The 18,644-nt window shown below is 43.1% G+C and overlaps 1 protein-coding gene across 1 annotated transcript in view; it reads right to left on the reverse strand.

Annotated features, from left to right (window-relative positions):
- The window catches only part of MCM3 (minichromosome maintenance complex component 3), a 398,684-nt gene that overhangs the window by 340,624 nt on the left and 39,416 nt on the right, over positions 1-18,644 (reverse strand). Inside the window, exon 5 of the mRNA XM_044061704.1 lies at positions 435-673. Coding sequence (XP_043917639.1) covers positions 435-673 — 239 coding nt within the window. The remainder of the gene's footprint in view (positions 1-434; positions 674-18,644) is intronic.

Raw genomic sequence — 18,644 nt, forward strand, 5'->3', positions numbered from 1 at the left:
AAGGGATGTATGCACCTCATACAGGAAAAATCAAATCACCCTAATGACTGCCTCAGTGATGGCACCTCTTTGGTTCTTGTCCATCTGTCCCCTATCACAAGGGCAAATAGACTGATAAGTACGGTGGCCAACAGACAAACAAAATGCCAAAGTTGTACTACCCACCCGATCTATGGCTGTGGTAGACAGATAAATGGTCTGAAATCCGGTCTCGGATAAAAATTCAGACAACTTTGTAATGATTTAGAATTTCACCCAAACCAGAGACCATTTTATGACCCAGAACTAGGTGGTAACAGAAAGTTCAGATGTGCCTTTCACCAAGGAAATAGAGTTACTTGCGGTATGGAAGGAAATGGCACAGCTTACGCAAAGATCAAGACAGGAACTGCTTGTCATTTATTCATCCATTAGAAGGCATATGCCTGCATTACCTGAATGTTCCTGATGTGTAGCCACCTTTCTTTGCAGGCAGGCATCTATATGTTCCAATGACCTGAACTCTGTCACCCGGTTTTACCTTGTCCACCAAATCATTGTCTAGAATTATGTCAATAGAGCGAGGAAGCTGGCCAGCAGGTGCCTTCTCTGGCATCTCTTGAATTGTTATGGTTTGGTGGTCCTTGTATGTTGAAAGGCCAAATTCTGTCTCGAGTGGGTTGTTCTCTTCATCCTAAAAACAAAAATGATAAAAGATCACTTGGAATGCCTTTTGAAAAACTGTTAGAATGTTTAGAAGACTTTTGTTTTAAATCAGCAAATACATAACACCCAAGTTAACCAAAATGCAGCACCTACAACAGAAGATTAAAGACGATTTACAATAGAGATCTTCAGACTGCAGTCAAAGTGATATTCCTCCTGCATGCATTAGAATAAATACCTAAGAAAATTTAGCTCAGAAATGAACAAGTCATTATAATGCCAGAGATTAAAAGGTCATTACTGGGTATCCCAGTGCAATGCAGCTTGAACTCAAGCATTTGGCTTATGAAAAAGGCAGATGCCAAGAGGCGAGGATACAAAGGAGAAGGAAACAAGTCTCCACACGGCTACAAAGAGAAAATTAGAAGCTGTTTCACTAAGTATACAGAAGATATCACCAAGTCTCACCATGAAAGCAATATAAAGTTCTACAGCAAATCTGCACCCCAGCTACTAGCTTTAAAGTATGACTATCACTTTTTCAGCAATCAAGGCAATGCCAAACTTCCTTTAACTGATGGGTGCACAACCACTTAATGTCCATCTCACAATGACTTGAGTCTGAAAAGTCAAATCCGAATTCAAACAAACCTGAAATCTTTTCCATCTGGTTTTGTAAGGAACTATCCCTGACCCCCCCCCCCCCCACTTAAAATGTTACAAATTTAAATAAAAAACTTGCGTGTATCTGAGAGCTAGCTAGCTTGCAATAATCAGTAGACGGACTGGTCCTGGGATCTTCTTTCAGCGAGGACTAAAACACAATCCATCAGACCTATCAGAGTACAATTCCCCCCATCAGAGTACAATTCCCCCCTTTGGTAGGCACATTCAACAAGTGAACTTCAACAAAGGTTTCAAGGGTGCAGGGCACAAGTAACATCCCTGTGCAGACCACCTCATAGCCCTATCCCTGTATTCAGTCTCCTAAAAGCTGTAGAAAGGAGATCCATGCCCAGCATAGAAGGTATTGTCAGACCCCATCCTGATGGACTCCAGCATATCCACAAAACATACAGCACCAAAATTATCCATTCTAAAGGCTCAAACCTTGTCTGTGATATAAACAGGAACTGTTAGAAAGACATGTGCCCCAAAGACTAACCCTTCATTGGGGGCAAACTGTGAAATGGAGTTCCTTCCCAACTTAATTCAACTGTAATTTGGGCAACTGGATGGGGAACAGAAAGTTCATCCCTGGTTTGGCACCAGTCTCATTTGTGGACACAGGCAGCTTGTAAATAGTTCATCTCCGAGGCCCATGCTTGTAAATGTTTAATCTCTCAAGCCCCTGCTTACACTTATCCAGGGTAGCAGAACTTGTCAGAGATTTGGGACACATGGTTTAAAAAGGTAATTAGCCTAGAGCACACCTATGGTGGTAACATGCTTAGAACACACCTATGAACAATGGTGGTAACATACAGTTGATAACGTGCAAGTTTACGAAGGTCTAAATTGCTTCATGAAATACATTACATTAAAGAATATGCTTAACAGCAGTGCATACAGTAACAAAACTAAGACATTTATGACTAAACCTAACTGTAAAAGATCTGGGACACAAATGGTAAGAGTACAGATTGTATTGCGCTTTGTTTCTTTCGGCTTTTCCCGGTTAGGGGTCACCACAACGGAACTCCGGTCCGCTAATGATTGGCAGCAGATTTTTACGTGTTGGCTTGCCGGGCCTAACGCACAACCTTCAACGAAGGAACGCCCATTCACACATGTCGCCACACAGAAGACGCTCTGAGAATCGAACGGGCAACGTCTAATATTGCGCTTTAATATTGCCCTTTAATCAAAAAAGGTTACTCAGAAGTAAAATTTAGGGTGACCCAACAGTCTTTGTCTGAAGGGGGTAATCTGTTGTTCTAAGGTTGGAAGCGATTGCTCTAGTTCCACGTCAAAGCTGAACAGAATAAGCATTTTTAAGAGTTGGTGTGTCATCTTCCATTTTGAGAAAGGGATGGACCTGAAACTATTACTGCTTTTGCCTAAACGCAATTGTTCAACAGTTTAGAGAGTAAAAAGGTAGATCGGCTTATTTGTAGCCAGTTAGATACAGAAAGACAGATAGTGGTGTTCACTTCTTGGGATAGTAATAAAAACAGATTAAACACACTTTTCAAACCTGTATATTTTGCAATAAGTTAAAGCGTAATAATGGGATCATCATACACAAGATAGGGATGAATGCATTAATGGCAGACAAAGCATGCTTAAAGAGAAGGGTAGCTAGCACTCCAGTAATAGGCTTATAGTAAGAAACGGACAATCAGGAATTACATATGCAGAGCCATAGCTAGGTCAGTCTCCTGTGCAAACTCAGACTGGACCCCCATCAGTTTGAAGTTCGCAGCAAATTCTCTGAACCTTCGAACTGCAGCAAAGCTTCTTCTAAATACCCTCAATTCAAGCAAAAGTAGTTAGACATGGCATCTTAAACAGTTTAGCAACTCTTCATTCAGTGCAGTCGATCACCCCCCACCCACCAGCAGCTTGCGCCCAGGGCATTCAGCCCTTTGTTCCACACCAATTATAGTACTACACATCTATTTGAAATCCAAGAGAGAAGTTGAGGTACCACATCAGGCAGGAATACTTAACACTGGGAAATCTGTTATTGGATGATTATGGGTAAGGGTCTGCAGTTTTAGTTATGCTGACAAATACTGAGGTATAGACAGTCAGGCAGCTACCACTGGACCAGTGACCCACCCTAAAGTTCCTTCTGAATATAATCTGGAGATGGTTTTGTACTATGCAGGATAAGCCCGCCAACAAAAAAGGTTACTATGGACAGATGTATTGTGATAGTAACACTGTTGTACAATGCAGCATTCTGATTAGAGCTTTCCACAGCAGCACAACCCAATAGCCATGGTACAGTTGTAAAATCAGTATGAAATAGATTTAAACAAACTTACTTGGCCTGTGAAATAATTACAGTAGAGTCGATTATCTGAACTGGGAGCAAGGGTAGTTCGGATAATCAAACTGTAAGGATAATCAACCATACATTGAACTGTATAAAAAAAAAAATTTCTGCACTCAGGGAATACACTTTTCAACCATTCCACAAGTCCAGTGGGGAATAAAGCATATTTTTCACATACAAGCAGGCTACAATTTAAAAAAGCACGCACGAGCTAATGTGCAACGTTTACATACTCTGACAATGATTTTTCCTACCTAAAAACTTTGGAAGGATGGGTTCACATTACTGATGTTCAGACAATTGACTCTCTACTGTATCAGATTACTGCAGTAACTGTACATCCCAAATTACCAACAGGTATTTTGTTACATTGCTTTTTGCATGCTCATACCGCTAACAGCAGTTTTTTTGCACCACATGCTTTTCTATAAAGTATGTGCATTTCTAAACACAATACTTAAAAACCCTGTGGGTCACTGCCAAATTATTTTTATTTAATCTGTTATGACGACATGGCTTTAGGTTTGTATTTTATTAGTTTCTCAATTTTATCGATGTTTTATCTTTTTAGACCTAGTGCACATGTTTTGATATTGAAGACATTCATGCTGAGGTGCTAAAGTGTGTTCTTGTATCCTAAAGTTAGTGTCATTTAAAATTTTTTTTTTTACTTTCACTGCTTATAAAGCATATGGCATTATGGAAGCTACTGCATTACATTTTTATACAGAGCTGCAAGACCTTTATATGTCAACTTGGTCTGGTTTTAAACCCTAATAACCATACTATTCACACTCCAGAGACCCTACTCTGGGCAACTGAATTCAGTTACATATAATCAGCATTACTGAAATTTTTGGAACACCGAAAAAGTTGCCCAACATACAAGGCACTAATGCTTTAAACTGGCAAGTGAATCTTACATTTCATACTCTTTGCCCATTTGTCTCAGAGGCAACAAACAGCCAGAGGTATGCAAATTATTTTTTTTTTTATGGATCCGAGATTAGTCTTAAATTCATTGTTTCTGCAGGTACTGCATTACACTTTGTCTATATGTACCACGCTATCTTTTTTGATCTTTTCTGCTCAGATTTTTAACTCCCTAGTTCCATATTCTGTCATATTATTGAACACCTACTCCCAATACTTACAATACCCACAAATAAGTTACAGTTTTGCTACATTTATGTGCATTAATTTGCATTATGAAGCAAGTTTTAAGTATTCAAGCAAACTTTAATGCAAGTCATTTGTTTGCATGCTTGTGTTCTTCAGGAGTCACAGCTATAAACAGAATAGCTTTTCATGCTCAACGCTTTTCATTTTCACATTATAATGATCCTTTTCCTTTTGTCCTCATGCAACATTCCACAAAAGTAATTCTTCCCTACTCTCAAGAGCAATTTCACTTGCCCTATAAACATAAAATTTGCTTTGCATAATCACTTCTTGCGAGATCATTTTTAACAAATTTATCTTGTAATGAAACATGCGAGTCAAAAGTGGTCCTTTAGCTCCATTTTTTAAATTCAGCAAAGCAAGAATCTGTACTTTCCATGGAACCCTGTGATCTCAAAAAGAAAACATCTCTCATAGTGCTCACTCTCTGAACTCAATTATCCCAACCCCATGCCCATGACATGCATACATGTGACATGACCCTTCCAGGCCTTCTGATGTTCTCCTCAGTAAATTAGATTTCTAGACCCACAGGTTCTGGTATTCAGACATTTACCATGAAGGAAAACGTTTCCTCACAGACTACAGCAGCATCATTCTTCAATGAATGGAAGTGTTCCTATAATCTAATTCTGACATACTTTGGGCACCACATAACATTTTGAGATGAAACACTGAGCACTGATGTATGGTTATTTGTTTCCAACTCTTCAGGTTTTACTTAAGACTACAAAGGCATACAGGAAACCAAACATGATTCCCACACAGGTACTCCAAACCAAACAAAAGGTTCAGAACTTTTTGTATAGTATGTTACATGGGGTCTTGAAACAGCCTTTCACGAAGGTCAAAGATGCCTTATTAGGAATATTGGGCAGCAGTTACTCTTACAAACATGCAGAAACCAGACATTTAGGATAAAACGGCCAGTTTGGAAGTGCCACGGTCATCAGAATTGTGCACATCTCTAGGTTATTCAACAAACTTCCAGATACAGATTTGGAAAGCCTGTTCTCTTGACATCTGATTTTCCCCTGGGGAAGTTCTTGATGCACTATACAACTTGAGACTTGCATAGACTCCCAATTGGCTAAGAGTATCACAATCTTTGACATTTCTGGTGTTGACACTACAAGCTGCACACCTACACTGAACTTTAATGAATGTGTACTACACAAATATCCATTTCCTTCTATTACAGGTTTTCCAGCATTCTCAGAAGTAGCAAAGATCTTTATTAGGCAACTTGGCTGCAACTTTTCTGTGGCTTCTGTAACCATACACTAGCTCCTTTTTGGAAATATCAGTAGTATCCGGTTTCATTCCGGCATAATTTTATTTTTTTTTACTTTGTATTGTACAAGTATCAATAATACTATGAAAAGTAATTTGTTCTTCAACCCTCTGTTCATTAACAATTCAGCTAGTAAAACACCAAATCCATGCAACTCAGTACTCCTGCAATCCAAAATTAAAGTTGTAGCAATAGTTACAAGGATTGCTACTTTGTCATAAAAATGTTCACTACTGGGCAATTCTCTCTACTTGTCCGTTTCACTGGGAATAGTGTGAACTGTATATTTTCATGGAGCTCTTGCACAGTCTTACACTAAGCATTTATACTGCAGACCATGGTCAAATGTAACAGTCCATAGAATAATACTGAGTGCCCACCCAGCAAGCCAGTATTGCTAGAGCAGCCCCCTTTACTACAGATTGCCTTCTGCTCATTTTCCAAGTGCACCCATCTGCTCCATCCACGGCAGATAAAAGATCTATTTACAGTTGAGTGCTACCGCTTTATTTTTGCTATATTTGTTGATTTTGTACTTTAAATTTTAAAAGGTCCCCAATACTTGAAACTGCCTTGTCAGTGTAGTTTAAGTTGTTTTCTGGTTAACATTACAGTCTTAAGCTATCTGTGGTTTTATATTAACAGGACTAGGATAGCCCTAGTGGTGGTGGCCTGGCCCATCTGAGTTGGGAAATGCATAAGAAAACTTAAGTATTGGTCATTTTATTGGCCAAAGGAGTTAGAAGCCTTTTTCTGAGTTTAAGTGCCTGTATAACCTTGGCGCCTACACACACTGCTGCCCATTGTGCAGCAGTGGTCAGTAGTGGTATGTATGACACAGAAACCAAGTCTGCCTTACAAAACACCCCAGAAACTGTACCAGTAACTCAGAATGTAGAGCAAGTAGTTTTGCACTGAGTAGCATAGAGCAGCTAGTCTGCGTGTTAAGGAGCACTGCCCTTGAATTTAGTATTATACAGCCTAGTCTAGTCTGTATCCCCAAAATAATCCTTAGTCAGACCACTATTAAACACCTCATGCATCACACTCTTGTAACTCACCAAATAAAAGGGCGAGACATCATGCATATGAACTCTTCCAATTTCTCCAGTCAGTTTGGCAAACATGGACATACAGAGACAATGTAACAGTTGTCTAATGTTCAGACAACCATTTAGTACTCCCAGTACATGAGAGATGTGTATACATGTAGTCTCTGGAAACAAACTAGCAAAAACTCACAAATCTGGTTGTACGACACCCACCACATACCTTATACACCCAGCTTTTGATAATGCACTTGAATGCAATCTTCCCAAACCCCAAAGACCTCAGACATTCTACTTGCAAAATTTATTCTCAGCAAACTTAAAAGCACTCAACAGAACCACCACCTAACACTACACACACAGCCACACCTGGTGAAGCCTCAAATACAAAGCCCATAAGGAAAGTCAATACACTACCCAGAAGTAGTCATAGGGGAGTCCATTATACAACATACTGACGCCCCATTCACCAGGCTAAAAAAGAAGAAAATAATGATTTGCCTATCAGGGGCAATGATCAGCCTAGTTATGCATGCTCCCAATCATTATACCACAGGTATCAATAAGATTCAGTCATAGTCCATGTAGTTGCAAGACCAGAGTTGTACATCCCCAGACTATAGATTTGGAGTTCCAGCACAATCACTGGAATGTGCCTAGCACTGAGCAACATTCTCCCTTCAATGATGATGTCACAATATGAAAAGATGACGACGAATGACTTCATCGGCATATTTCTGTCGTTATTCTAGGGGGATACAATTTTTGTCAGCTTGGAAGGACACAGTTAAACCATATTGCTTTGCCAAGGATGGCCTGGAACTGCTCCCTCCAGGCTTTTGTATACTGACTGTCCTCCCCATAGAGCCATTTTAGGCAATGCCAAATTTGACAAGCCTTCCAACACTGCAAAATCTACGCAAGGAAATCCAAGGATGATACTACTCAAAGCCAGAAGTAAAACTACACTCCCTTGAAACTCTCCTCACCTTAGAAAATCTGGGTGATCTGTGTAGTTACTGTGATGTGGTTTAAAGCAACATACAGTACCTCAGCAGTGCAAAGCTTCAGTGCCTTCCGCACATTTAGACCAGCAACAGACAGGGACTAAAGGTGATGTCCATCTACATTAACAAGCATACCTCTATGTTGATTAAATAGGAGGATACACTGAAGCTCATCAACATCAAATTTACCATATCTTTGCAAGCTACAGGTCACACTCCACATCTCAAATGAAATCCATAGCTCATACTTAGACCTTTTGGAGACACTCACCATTCAACCAATACCATGCTCATGGAGGACTTTATTCCTCTGTAAAGCGAGAATCCTACAGGACTCCAAATTTGCTGGTACAGACGTTCCTAGACTTTGTAAACGCAAACATCCTGGACCAGTCTACAAGCCTACTAGACAAGGAGGTACAGCTTACTAGATCTAGTACTTGCATGGAAGAATGCTACAATCCCCTTCCCCAGTGTCACATCCTCTCTTATAAGGTCAGACCACAGAGCAGTGCCCTGTGAAGTAAGAATCGATTCTGTAATCCAAGCAAACCATGTAACAATTAGGAACTACTATAAGGCAAGCTACTTTGTATTAAGTGATAACCTATCCAAATGTTATGCCCCTCCAGACCCAGATAACACAACAGCCTATGCAGCATTATTCGCAGCAGCTCTGTACATGTCAATGACTACATACAGGCTGCTGTGCCTTCAAGTAGTAAGCCCAAAACTAACACACACACCCAAGTGGCATCCAAAATTAAAACAGACTGTACAACCAAAGAAAAAAAAAAAGTCATCTAAAATTAGGAAGTTTGTTTGTGTCTTTCGGCTTTTTCCTGGATAGGGGTCGCCACAGCAAAACTCCGGTTCATAGGTTGGTACTAGGCTATCAGCCCTAGGGCGCATATCCAACAGCTCTGGGTTTGACATGGCCTTGTCTCAGGTCCGCTAATGATTGACAGTAGATTTTTATGTGCTGGCTTGCCGGGCCTAACGCACAACCTTCAACGAAGGAATGCCCATTCACGCATGTCACCACACAGAAGACGCTCCGAGAATCAAATGGGCATCGCTAAAATTAGGAAGCATAACACCAAAAAAGATGGTCCTCTTAGATGTAACTTCAATATGAGTGCAAGTCCAATAAAGCAAATTTTAAGGTAAAGATAGCATCCCAGGCCAAGGACAACCATAAAATCTTTGTCGGAAACCTCAAAGACAGCACACAACCATGTGCTGAACTGCTGGGAAAAGATATCTCATTCAAGGAACCAGGAGATTTTCTGTCCGAAATTCAGATCAAACATTAACCCCCTCATCCTCAACTGCCCAAGAAATACCATCTAGCATAATCACTCCAACTAATCAGTAGACAGCAGCTCTTCAATGCACTCTCCAGGACTGAGAATACAGCTTTAATGGATGCTGATAACATCCTAAGAGGGCTCCTAAATAGCCTGAAATATGACTCATCAGGACCACTGCTGTCACTATTCAGCCACAGCCTCCACACATGCTTCATGCCAGGTGAATGGAAGACTGCAGTGATCATCCTTCTGCACAAGGGATGACCACCAACAGATCCCAAGAACTACAGGCCCATTAGTTTGACTAGTCTCCTATGCAAAGCCATGGACAGAATCATGGAAATGGATTAAAAATGACATAGGAAACCTTCAGACACTGGACCCAACCCATTCCGGTCTTGTCATAGGCAGTCATGCCTACGGAACAGAGTGGATTTCTTTGAGAAGGTCACTAAAGTAATGGAGGAGGGTAAAGTGGTACATACTGCCTGCCTTGATCTAGCCAAGACATTATATAACACTTCACTCTGTATTATAAAACATACAGAATTAGGCAGGAACTCCTATGTAATTTGCTTAAAATAGTCAGCTGGCTTGCACACAGGATCCAGAAAGTTACAAACTGACAGACCTCCACAGAGACCCGCTCACCATTGGCATCCCCCAGGATGCTGTGCTACAGCCACTCCTCTTTAGCATCTACGTTTTAGAACTCAAAGTCAACAAGGGTCTCTAGCTTACGAAGTTTGCAGATGATTTAAAGACTAGGGCAATCACAGAATCCCCTAGATACCAACATCTTATAAGAAGGTCTAACACAAATGACTGCTGTCAAAGCCACAGTTTAAAACTCAATGCCAAGAAATGCATTACAGTACCTTTTGGGAAGTCAGCCACCAGGGAAGCTACCCAATTGATAAAAACACCCCTAAAATTAGGCATAGTAGCCAAGAATTTGGGAACTCGAGGATACGTAATTTTTGACAAACACGTGTCCAATGTCGTAAGAAAATCATTCTGTATTACTCAACTTACAAGGGCTTGGCTTACAGGCCTAGAGAAGTCATCATGCCACTATACTCAGCCATCAGATCCATCACGGAGTATAACGCCCCTTTCTAGATTACCAGATCAGGCACATGCAATAATTGGAACATTCACAGGTTCCTCACAAAACGCAAACAGCGCATAAACAATGTCAGTCAGATCCTTTCAAAGCCCCCTCTCTATATAGCTTATTAAAGAAAACCTCAACCTGGACCAGTGGATGGGAAATAGGAAATTCACCCCTGGCTTGAGAAGTACAGTTGTGTACACTTACCATAAATGTAGATGTTAGAGTGTATTCACTGTTGCATCATCACATTTGGGTTATCTGCCTGCAGGTAGTCCTCAGTCGCCTGAATACCAGAGTCTTAGGATTCTGCATTGGATGCTGTCGCTTCTTCTAGGACGTCAGGGGTATAAAACATACAGCAGACGCCATTACATCAGTTTTTCTTGCCCCAGATATCAGGAGCCCCCAAACAGGATGGTGGGGAACACCACCAGTAAAAAGTAAATACCAATGCCATTAGGAATGGCCCTAGAGAGGAGCGGTAGAAAGAGAGAAAAGCCAGGGGGCTGGAGGGAGGGAAACTAGGACTGCAACAGTGAATACACTAACATCTACATTTATGGTAAGTGTACACAACTGTACTATGTTCTTCATATTTCACGGTTGCAGTCATCACACTTGGGTTGATTCCCAAAGCTGAGGAAGGGTGGAGGCAGTCAAGAAAGTGTTAGGGCTGGCTAGTAGGTCTTGCAAGACTGCTGTGGCAAATCCAGCCCTGGGATTTAGAAAAGACTGGCAAGTGGTAATGCTTGGTGAAGGTGTGTACAGAACTTGCAGCTTCCAAAATGTCCCTGGGAGGGACTCCCCTGAGAAATGCTGTAATGGTGGAAGTAGCCCTAGTAGAATGTGGTCTGATCCCCTGTGGGGTAAGTTTTCTATGGTGCTGTAGCAGAAATGGATAGTGCGCTACCCATTTGGAAATTGTTTAGAAATGGCCTTACCCTCTGCCCCTGTAGCAAAGCTGACTAGCAGCTGGTGAGATTTTCTAAAAAGGTTTAGTCCTGTCAAGGTAGAACCTGAACTTTGTACATCCAAGGAGTGCAGGATCCTTTCCCCTTTATTCTGAGGGTTAGGGAAGAAGGTTGGCAAATGGATGAATTGGTTTAGAGCCACACTGGACACCACCTTAGGCATAAAGGACGGGTTAGTCCTGAGGGAAACCCTGCCAGCAGGAAAATGAATGGTTCCACAGCAGTTAGTGCCTGTAACTCAAGACACTCTTCTTGCTGAAGTTACGGCTAAAAACAAGGCTGTTTTCCAGGAGAGGAATTTTAACTCTGCTGAAGCTACAGGTTCAAAAAGGGGAAGCGCGAGCTTTTCCAGTACAAAGTTAATGTCCTAGGCAGGGGTGGGTCCTCTCCTAGGGGACCTTAGGTTGTTAGCCCCTCTCAGGAATGGTTTGGTGAGAGGTTGAGAAAATAGAAGTGGCTCAGTATTATGAGCCGAGATGGCAGAGACATGAATCTTAATGGAGGAGAAGGCTAGGCCTCTGTGGATTAGCTCTGTTTGGTAATCCAGGATTAGAGGAAAGGAGGGCAAAGCTGTGTCCTTCCCTTAAGACTGATTCCAAGAACAATATCTTTTCCACTTTTCAGCATAGGATTTCCTAGTACTAGGCCTTCTGGCTTCAAGAATGATGTCCAGCACCTGTTTGAGGGTTGCTGGTGGTTTATTCAAGGGATAAGCCAGGCTTCAAGGTTTAGGGATTGCAATTGTGGATGCAAAATCTGTCCCTCCTGCTGAGATAGCAGGGTAGGAGTTTGGTGAAGGTGCCAGGGTGGCACTGTTGTCAGACTAGGCAAGAGTGGGTACCAGTGCTGGCGTGGCCAGTCTGGAGCAATAATAATTGCCCTTGGTCTGTCCTGTAATCCTGAGTAGTACATTTGAGAGGAGGGGTTAGAGGGAAAGGCATAAATTGAGAGGTTTTCCCATTGAAAGGATAGAGCATCCACCTTCCAGACCCTGCTGTGAGGGTTCCTGGTGCAGAATTTTCTCAACTGGGGGCTCTCGGGGGAGGCAAATAGGTCCACCTCCGGTGTCCCCCACCTCTGGATCAGAAGGTTGAAGGCGTTGGGCTCCAAATTCTACTCATGTGGTTCTAGGAGATTTCTACTTAAGTCGTCTGCCAGTGAATTTTGTTTGCCTAGCAGGAATTGAGCTTGTAGATGCACTTGGCTGCTCAAGACTGTTCCACAGAGCCATGGCTAGCCTGCAGAGTGGCTAAGAATGGGTTCCCCCCTGCTTGTTTATGTAGCACATAACTGTGGTGTTGTCTGTTTTTATAAGCAGTTGTCCTGGAAAGATTAGGCATTTCAAAGCTGTCAAAGCATTCTGTACAGCTAGCATCTCTTTGATTGATGTGCCGGAGAATCTGGGCTGGGCTCCAGTGGCCCTGAATGCATTTGCCTGCCACGCAAGACCCCATGCATAGTTTGAGGAGTCTGGTGTCAGTGTTTGGGCGGCAAGGGGTTGAGTGAAAAGCGGTCCCTTGTGGTTGCATGCTTCTGTCCAAAGGAACTCTGCCCTTAGACAAGGTATGATTGGAATGACCGTTTCCAGGTCCTGAGAATGCTGGCATCAAGGACTGTTTCCTCATATGCAGTCTTGCCTATGGAATTAGCAGGATAAATGAGGCCGTGAACCCTAGGGCTTGCAGTATTTTCCTTGCAGATAGCTGGGTTCTGGTGGCCATTTGAAGTAGTTTGTCAGATAAACCTGCTTTTCTGGAGTGAGAAAAGCCATCTGGGAAGTTGTGTCCAAGCTTGGTCTCAGAAATACAATCTTTTGACTGGGCACCAGTTGTGATTTTTTTTCACTGATGGTGTTCCCCAATGAAGTGAGAAGGCTTTTTACAAATGCCAGGTGCTGAAGTAGCAATTACCGACTGTTGACCTGAATCAGGCAGTCGTCCAAGTATGGGAAAATTTGGATATTTCTCTGCCTGCAATATGCAATGGCTGGAACCAGGCACTTACTGAATACTCTGGGCTCAGATTAGCCAAAAGTGCAGAGAACTGATAAGTGCATAGAGCCTGCCCTGAAGCGTAGATATTTTCTGCATGACTTCCTTATGGGGATGTAAGCTTATTTTAAGTCTAGAGTGACTAACCAGGCATCCATAGCTAGAATAGGTAGAAGATATTGCAGGGTAAGCATCTTGAATTTTGGGACCACCAGAAAGGTGTTGAGAGTGGATAGATCCAGGATTGGGCACCAAGAGTCCTCTTTTCTGGTTACCAGAAATGTTTGGAGTAGAAACCCTGCCCTCTTTGTTCTACTGGAACATGTTGAATAGCTCTGACATTGAGCAGGGAAAGAAACTTTCTTCTGAGCCTCTGTCCACTGGTTTGGAGGAAGATCTGGAAACCCACTTGGGGTTTTGGCAGTGTATGGAAGTAGAATCTGTACCCCAGGGATACAAAGTTTAAAGACCTATCTGTCCTGAGTAATAGGCATCCAGTTTTTAGCATGAAGGGCAAGTTTCCTTCCTAGGGGCACAAGTAATTGGCAGGGTTGAGAAGGATAATTGAAATGTCATTGTGAACTTTTTCCATAAGGGGGCGGCTTACCACTCCCTGTTTTTGAGGAGGGGCACTCCCATTGTTTAGATCTCTGCATACCCTGAGATTGTAGTCTGGGTGGCCCATTTCCCCTGGGTTTGGTCTGAGAAGGCCTGAAGGGACTGAAAAGGACCAGTTTTTAGAAGGACAATGCCTACTGAATCTAGGTTGCACTTGTAAGAATTCTTTAACAGTTTGCATAGATTTAGCTTTTTCTTCCATTTTTTTTTTTTTTTAAGAACCTCTTCTGCTTTGGTGCCAAACAGTCCTTATGTAAAGGAGTGCCTAGTAATTTGGATTTGACATGATCTGGCAAGGCTTGTTCCTTCAGCCAAGCATGCCTTCTCAGTACAGACCCAGTGACTGCAGCCCTGCAAGATGCTTCTAGGGCAAAGCCACACTGCAAACTATGCTTAATAACTTGGCTTGCAGAATGCATTGGCTTGCAGAATGCATTGGCTTGCAGAATGCATTGGCTCTTGTAAATCTTTATTTTCTGCACAATCTAGGAGTAACACCATTTTCCATTTAATTAGTTCCATAATATGCTGCTAGTGCTTCAACATGTGAAGCTGGCAATTCAATGCTCTGATGGCAAGAGTTGCAGAGGTATATACCTTCTTGCCCCATCTGTCTAAATCTGGAATCCCTGTCTGAAGGAGTAGGATTTTTGGCTGTAGTAGCTTTAATACCTTTAGGTCTCTGGGAAATGGTCTCTGGATCCACAGTAGGATTCTTGGAGAAATTTGCGGGAGTCCAGTACTCTGTTTCCTGGGGGCCAGGGGTATAAAGTATCTGGAGTAAGACTGGATTTCATAAAAAAATCTACAACATCCAGGACAGGGGGTATAGCTAGAGGCCTGTGCTGAGGCAACTCTAAAAATTCTCAGTCTCTTTTTGGACCAAGGGTAGTCCTGGCATTCCCAGCAGAAATGCTCTCAAAGTATGCAAGGTTTCACCAAAGAAAAGTCCTCTGGAGGAGAGGAGAGGCAGAGAGAATGGATTCCTCTGCATCTGAATCCTCATAGGTTAATAAGGGCATGTCCTGATAATTAGAAGAGTCATCGGACTTCTGGTCTGTAGAATCAGAATGAAACTCAATTCTTTGTCTCTTAGCAGGGGAAGGCTGGCTTCCACTAATTAGGGTGATAAGGTCTTCAGAAATTCTAAGCATTTGTTTTTGTGGCATGGGAGCGTGAGCATGCACTTTGGTCCAAAGATACTGGGTAGTTTTAGCTAAAAAATGAAGCAGTCAGTTTAATTCAAACATCGGTAGGTGCCCAAGATACACCCTCCGAAGCCGGTGCCTGCACAGCGGCTCCGGACCCATCCAAGGTAGACATCCGCAGGTTCCATAGTCAAAGAAGCCTCGCAGCATACCATACTCTGAATGGCTCTCAGCAGAGGCCTGTGAATCTGTAGAAGCGGGCATCAGGGGTTGCAAAGGCACCTCACTGAGTACCGGTGGACTGGGGACTAGCTTAACGGAAGAGTGGTCGGCAGTTTTGGACCCATGTCGTCAGTCTTTGTCTTCAGTAGTCAGATGGCTTACCGAAGCCATTTCGGAATACTGAGAATGAGAGTGAAAGAATTTAGCAACAAAGAAAGCCAGATGATTAATGGTTCGGGCGTTAAGGCACAAAACTGACAGTGAGGGACATCGTGGTCTGGGCCTAAACAGGTGACACAGTAAGAATGAAAATCTCGGAGGTATTTGCTTTCCACAGGCAATACCATTGTTAACTTTTTTTCTGACATCGGTTAGAGCAAGAAAAAAGGATCCCCAACGGGGTACTTGGCTTTAGAAGACTTCAGGATTACAAACTCAAACGAAAATTTCAGGCAGCAGCCGACTGGCACTTGTGAACTGCTTCTGCTTCGGTCTCTTCCTTGGCAAGAAAGACTGATGTAATGGCATCAGCTGCATGTTTTATACCCCTGACGACCTGATGTCATGGAAGAAGTGACAGCATCAGACGCAGAATGCTAAGACACTGGTATTTCGGGCCAACTGAGGGCTACCTGCAGGCAGATAACCCAACTGTGAAGACTGCAACAGTGAAACACGAAGAACACCCAGATCTCCGACGTATGCAGGCAGTAAATCAAGCCCCAACTTGTGGGACATATTCGGGTTGCATAGCTAGACTTCTAAGTACAGTTGTGTACACCTACCATAAATGTAGATGTTAGAGTGCATTCACTGTTGCATCATCACATGTGGGTTATCTGCCTGCAGGTAGCCCTCAGTCGGCCTGAATACCAGAGTCTTAGGATTCTGCGTTGGATGCTGTTGCTTCTTCTAGGACGTCAGGGGTATAAAACATACAGCAGACGCCATTACATCAGTTTTTCTTGCCCCAGATATCAGGAGCCCCCAAACAGGAAGACAGTATATGGTGGGGAACACCACCAGTAAAAAGTAAATACCAATGCCATTAGGAATGGTCCTAGAGAGGAGCGGTAGAAAAAAAGCCAGGGGGCTGGAGAAAGGGAAACTAGGACTGCAACAGTGAATACACTCTAACATCTACATTTATGGTAAGTGTACACAACTGTACTATGTTCTTCATATTTCACTGTTGCAGTCATCACACTTGGGTTGATTCCCAAAGCTGAGAAAGGGTGGAGGTAGTCAAGAAGTATTAGGGCTGGCTAGTAGGTCTTGTAAGACTGCTGTGGCAAATCCAGCTCTGGGATTTAGAAGACTGGCGAGTGGTAATGCTTGGTGAAGGTGTGTACAGAACTTGCAGCTTCCAAAATGTTCCTGGGAGGGACTCCCCTGAGAAATGCTGTAATGGTGGAAGTAGCCCTAGTGGAATGTGGTCTGATCCCCTGTGGGGTAGGTTTTCCATGGTGCTGTAGCAGAAATGGATACAGTGCGCTATCCATTTGGAAATAGTTTGGAAATGGCCTTACCCTCTGCCCCTGTAACAAAGCTGACTAGCAGCTGGTCATATTTTCTAAAAAGGTTTAGTCCCGTCAAGGTAGAACCTGAGCTGTCTGTGTACATCCAAGGAGTGCAGAATCCTTTCCCCTTTATTCTGAGGGTTAGGGAAGAAAGTTGGCAAATGGATGGATTGATTTAGAGCCACACTGGACACCACCTTAGGCATAAAGGACGGGTTACTCCTGAGGGAAACCCTGCCAGCAGGAAAATGAATGGTTCCACAGCCATTAGTGCCTGTAACTCAAGACACACTTCTTGCTGAAGTTATGGCTAAAAGCAAGGCTGTTTTCCAAGAGAGGAATTTTAACTCTGCTGAAGCTACAGGTTCAAAAAGGGGAAGCGTGAGCTTTTCCAGTACAAAGTTAAGGTCCCAGGCAGGGGTGGGTTCTCTCCTAGGGGGCCTTAAGTTGTTATCCCCTCTCAGGAATGGTTTGGTGAGAGGTTGAGAAAATAGAAGTGGCTCAGTATTATGAGTCGAGATGGCAGAGGCATGAATCTTAATGGAGGAGAAGGCTAGGCCTCTGTGGATTAGCTCTGTTAGGTAATCCAGGATTAGAGGCAAGGAGGGCAAAGCTGTGACCTTCCCTTAAGACCGATTCCAAGAAAAATATCTTTTCCACTTTTCAGCATAGGATTTCCTAGTACTAGGCCTTCTGGCTTCAATAATTATGTCCAGCACCTGTTTGAGGGTTGCTGGTGGTGTATTCAAGGGATAAGCCAGGCTGCAAGGTTTAGGGATTGCAATTGTGGATGCAAAATCTGTCCCTCCTGCTGAGACAGCAGGGTAGGAGTTTGGTGAAGGTGCCAGGGTGGCACTGTTGTCAGACTACGCAAGAGTGGGTACCAGTGCTGGCGTGGCCAGTCTGCAGCAATAAGATTTGCCCTTGGTCTGTCCAGTTATCCTGAGTAATACTTTTGAGAGGAGTAGAGGGAAAGGCATAAATTGAGAGGTTTTCCCATTGAAAGGATAGAGCATCCACCTTCCAGACCCTGCTGTGAGGGTACCTGGTGCAGAATTTGCTCAACTGGTGGCTCTCGGTGGAGCCAAATAGGTCCACCTCTGGTGTCCCCCACCTCTGGATCAGAAGGTTGATGGTGTTGGGCTCCAAATTCTACTAATGTGGTTCTAGGAGATTTCTACTTAAACTGTCTGCCAGTGAATTTTGTTTGCCTGGCAGGAATTGAGCTTGTAGATGCACTCGTTGCTCAAGACTGTTCCACAGGGCCATGGCTAGCCTGCAGAGTGGCTAAGAATGGGTTCCCCCCTGCTTGTTTATGTAGCACAACTGTGGTGTTGTCTGTTTTTATAAGCAGTTGTCATGGAAAGATTAGGTATTTCAAAGCTGTCAAGCATTCTGTACAGCTAGCATCTCTTTGATTGATGTGCCGGAGAATCTGGGCTGGGCTCCAGTGGCCATGAATGCATTTGCCTGCCATGTAAGCCCCCCATGCATAGTTTGAGGAGTCTGTTGTCAGGGTTTGGGCGGCAAGGGGTTGAGTAAAAAGCAGTACCCTGTGGTTGC

Source organism: Protopterus annectens, chromosome 2.part0, assembly GCF_019279795.1.
Source record: "Protopterus annectens isolate FY-2018-M chromosome 2.part0, PAN1.0, whole genome shotgun sequence".
Classification (NCBI taxonomy): Eukaryota; Metazoa; Chordata; order Ceratodontiformes; family Protopteridae; genus Protopterus; species Protopterus annectens.